This window comes from Mirounga leonina, unplaced genomic scaffold, assembly GCF_011800145.1.
Source record: "Mirounga leonina isolate KUSES-001 unplaced genomic scaffold, KU_Mleo_1.0 Mir_129, whole genome shotgun sequence".
NCBI lineage: Eukaryota > Metazoa > Chordata > Mammalia > Carnivora > Phocidae > Mirounga > Mirounga leonina.
Genome location: NW_023270323.1, coordinates 77940507 through 77944858, shown reverse-complemented (window position 1 = coordinate 77944858; position 4352 = coordinate 77940507). Strand labels below are relative to the sequence as shown.

Sequence of the window (4352 nt, the reverse complement as noted above, 5' to 3'; positions counted from 1 at the left end):
GGGGGAGGCAGGGGTGGCGAGGATGGAGAGGGAGGGGTGGTGAGGAGGGGGAGGCAGGGGAGGCGAGGACGGAGAGGGAGGGGTGGCGAGGATGGAGTGGGAGGGGTGGTGAGGAGGGAGAGGCAGGGGAGACGAGGACGGAGCGGGGGGGTGGCGAGGAGGGGTAGGCAGGGGTGGCGAGGATGGAGTGGGAGGGGTGGCGAGGAGGGGGAGGCAGGGGTGATGAGGATGGAGTGGGAGGGGTGGCGAGGAGGGGTGGCAGGGGTAGCGAGGATGGAGCGGGAGGGGTGGCGAGGAGGAGGGACAGCTGGTTCACGGGTGCACAGGTGACCTGAGGAACAGCAAGCCTCGACTCCCCACCACTTCCTCCAGTCTCAGCAGAGCGGAAAGAGCACTCTGGAGGTCCCCCTGGGGTGAGGAGGTCCATGGCTGGGGTCAGAGGCAGGAGAAGGTGGGAGCCCTGAGCTGGGGGCTGTGGGGAGGAGAGGGGAGCCCCAGCCCTCAGAGCTGGGGGTCCCCAGTGGGAGGGGCTCTCACCAGAACATGTGGTCTTTGGTCACGCGCTCCTGCAGAAGTGTCCACTTCTTCCCCAGGTCCGATGATACATAGAGCTTCAGGGCAGAGAGAAGAGAGACAGAAGTCATGCTTTGAGGATGAGCCTCTTCTGAGTCGGGGGTGATCTCCCCTGGATAACGAATATGCCCCAGGCAAGCCTTGCATTCAACCTCTGAGAGGCCGAGAGTCAGGCATAGGGGTTCCAAAAGAGTCATTCTGGCCCCCAGGCCAGCTGGTAGGAACCGAGAGACACCGGCTGGGCAGACCCCTGAGAGGAGATGCCCCGAGCCCCACTGTCCAGGAGGACTTGACCACACGCTGCTGGGGGCGGTGGATGGGGGTGTGGGAGGCTGGAGGCCGGGTGTGTGTTGAGAAGGAGGGAGCAGGGTCTGCAAAGGGCAGGCAGTGTGAAAGCACGTCCATGCAGGAACAGCAGAGTCCTTGGTGCCTGGGGTCTGCGGTCATGGCAAGAGCACGGAGCCTCTGCTCTCAAGGGCCCTGTGCTTGGGTTTAACGCTCTGTGGCCACCAACTTGAACTTCCTAATATACGTGTCTTTGAATCTGAGTTTTGTAGGTGAACCCCGATGAAGCAATGAGCTTACTGGCGGGCGGTGGGGTGGGGGGGCTCAGAGCCTGGGCTCCTGCAAGGTCCTTCCTCCCGCCACCTCCTGGGATAGACTCTGGGGGGGCCTGGGCCTGGGCTGGGGAGGGTCAGGGTCAGCCCCCTGTGGGCTGAGTCCAGAGGCAGGGCCGTGGGAGCCTGGGAGGGTCTGCACTCGCTGCACCAGTGTCCCCGGGCACAGGGCTGTGTGACGTTAAATAGCTCATAAAAAGCACCATGACAGCCTGCCCCCCACCCCTCCCCATGGGCGCCCACTTTGGTGGGGAAGAAAGGCACAGCTTAGGAGACACAGTCAGGGGTACTGGGACACTGTCCCCTGGTGACAGGTGAGAGCTACACTTGCAGAGAGCATAGCATAACGCAGAGACTTGCCCAGTCACCGTGTTGCACACTGGAGACCAAGGTAGCATTGCGTGTCACTCCAGCAATAAAAGCAGCCCACCAGGCCAGGTCGAGAGGGACTGCAGGAGGAAGGCTTGCCCTGACTTTCAAACATTCCTCATATCACACTGGACCCTGCAGAGCACACATCTGGCCCCGCCGAGCCCGTCAGGCTGCATGTGGCTGGTAAGATGAGGCACTTGTGGGGGCGGGGGTCCTGGAACACAGGAGCCCTGTCTGTCCCTCCCGCCCCTCTCCCACCAGCTCTGTCCCGAGTCAGCCTGGGGGCGAGAACAAACGCTGTCCCCCACCTCCCCCCAGCTGGGATGTGGGCAGGTCTACAATCGAGGTCCCCAGCATCTTTCATTTGTGATTTTGCCAAGTTTTCTTGGCCAGCCTCCCGTGTCAGAGGGTGGGGTTTATGGGAATGCTGAAGCACCCACTCCATTCCTGAGAGCAGGGTAGGCCGTGAGGGTGTTAAGGGATCTCTGCACCCATGAAGCAGGACGCACGCAGGAATCCTACACGTCCCACACGGAGCAGAGACCCAAGCGTTCCATTGCAGAGGCAGGGCTGGGCGGGGACACTCCGCTGTCACTCCCGGGCTGAGAGGCCAGCTATGCTTGGGGGCAGAGGAGACCTGGTTCCCCTGAGCCCTGGCTTACAGTTGCTGTGCCTGCCTCAGTTTCCCCAGCTATAAGATGGTATGTTTTGCAGGGATGAGTCTGTGACTTGAGAGATCATGGGGTCCCATAGCCCTGGCTCCCAAGAGACTCCACAGTATACAGTTGTGTGACTTCCCAGAGCTTCCTAAACCTGTCCCCCACTTTCCTAAAACGGGGATCCAGAGCCCGGCCCTACTGGGATGTGTGCGCTGATCCCAGGCACTGCAAAGCGGTTGGACTAATTATGTGCCCCACGAATCCCGTCGGCATCATGTAGGGATGTCATCATCAACCCCGGCGGCTGCTGAGAGCTGACTGCATGCGCGCGGGCCGAGCACGTCCCCTCTCGGACCATCTCATGACATCTCTGTGAATCGGATGCTTTTATCAACCTGTTTTGCAGATCGAGAATGGCAGCTAAGAGCAGCTGAGTGATTTGCCCGCGGTTGTTCACTGGCAGAGGCCAGCTTTGGACTCTCTGTGATTTGAACGCCCCTTCCTGTACTCTGCACTCAAGACGTGTCTAGAATAAGTCAGTTAAGCCGAGCAATTTCACGGCCAGACCTCAGGATGAAGGAAGGCCGACGCCAGCCACTGGACCTCAGTATCTCCATCTGTGAAGTGGGTCTAATAACCATGACAACAGTCGCCGGATTGGAGCCCACATCTGCTGGCCTTCATCTGACCCAGCCTGTCCCCATCAGGGCCCCAAGTAATGGAGAGCAAGTGAGGTCACAGTGTCGTTCCTGCTGTTGTTCACGAAGGAAGGGTTTGTGGAATCTCAGAAGGGAAACTGGGGCTCCTCAAGCGTCAGCCCTGTGCCGTCCTGGCCTTCAGTGTGGGCAGAGGTACCCCCATCCCAGAAGCCCACCCCAGCCCTGCCTAGTGCCAGTCACCCACCAGCTCCCAAGGCCAGGACCCCGGGCCTGTCCTCACCACCCCAGTGCCACACCCAGTAAGTCACAGGCTCCCAATGTGCTAATGTCCTCCACCTAACCCACGGCTGCTGTACCCCTCTCCACCCTGCTGAGCCACCCGCGTCTCTGCGGCTTCCTGCACCCCTCCTCTGGGCCTCCTGCCTACAGTCCTCAGCCCTCCCATCCAGCCCTTGCTCCATGCGACAGCCACCGGGATCTTTCTGGGACACACACCTGACCACGTCACTCTCCTGCCACTTTCCAGGGGATGCCACAAGCCCTTCCTTGGGATAAAGCCCACACTCCTATCATGGGCACTCAGGGTGCCTGGGCCGCCCGGCCCATATATCCCCCCCATACCTCCCATGTCCCTGTCACGCCCGGGTCTGGGCTCCTGTGTGACGGTGTTGCTAATGTGTCTCATGGGGTCCTCTGAGCATCTGCACCTGCCATTCGATCTCGCTGAAATGCCCTTCCTTGTCTTCATTCAGTGTTCAAGACTCCATCTGAAGTCACCTCTTGGTCAAGGTTTGGCCAAGGTCAATGCTCAGAGGCCCTGGTATTGCAGAGCCAGGCTCAGAACCCAGTCCACTGGGTCGAGAAGCCTGTGTCAGGGCTCAAGGCCCAGGAGATAACTGGGCTACAGTGCTATCCCTTTGCTGTACACCCCCCTCTGGCCTGGAGGAGGGGTGCCCTAGGATATGCCCCCTAGTGCTGTCACCCACGTGGCACCAGGAGCCCTGGCGCTTCTGCTCCTCATCTCCAGGACCCTCCTGAGCTCTGAGGAGCCCACTTCCACCTCCATCTGGGGCCTCGTCCTTGCTACCTGGCTTCTAGTAGATGTCCTACCTCTGAGGCCACAGGTTCAAGTCCCACATTCTGGATTCTTCCACCACCCTTGGTAGACTCCCTTCGTGGCTCCTTCTTCCCCACAGCTGTAGAAAGAAGACCTGGTGCATCCCACCTCAGTGAGCTATCCTCATCCTAACCACGGCATCCTAACCACGGCATCCTAACGACGGTGTCCTAACCACAGCATCCTAACTATGGCGTCCTAACCATGGCATCTTAACCACATAGTCTTAACCACATCATCCTAACCATGGCATCCTAACCATGACATCCTAACCATGGTGTCCTAACCACAGCATCCTAACCACGGCGTCCTAACCACATCATCCTAACCATGGCATCCTAACTATGGCGTCCTA

General features: G+C 59.8%; 1 protein-coding gene across 1 annotated transcript in view; it reads right to left on the bottom strand.

Annotated features, from left to right (window-relative positions):
* Positions 1-4352, bottom strand: part of SORCS2 (sortilin related VPS10 domain containing receptor 2) — a 448292-nt gene that overhangs the window by 66066 nt on the left and 377874 nt on the right. Inside the window, exon 5 of the mRNA XM_035005356.1 lies at positions 538-611. Within this exon, the coding sequence (XP_034861247.1) occupies positions 538-611 (74 nt within the window). The remainder of the gene's footprint in view (positions 1-537; positions 612-4352) is intronic.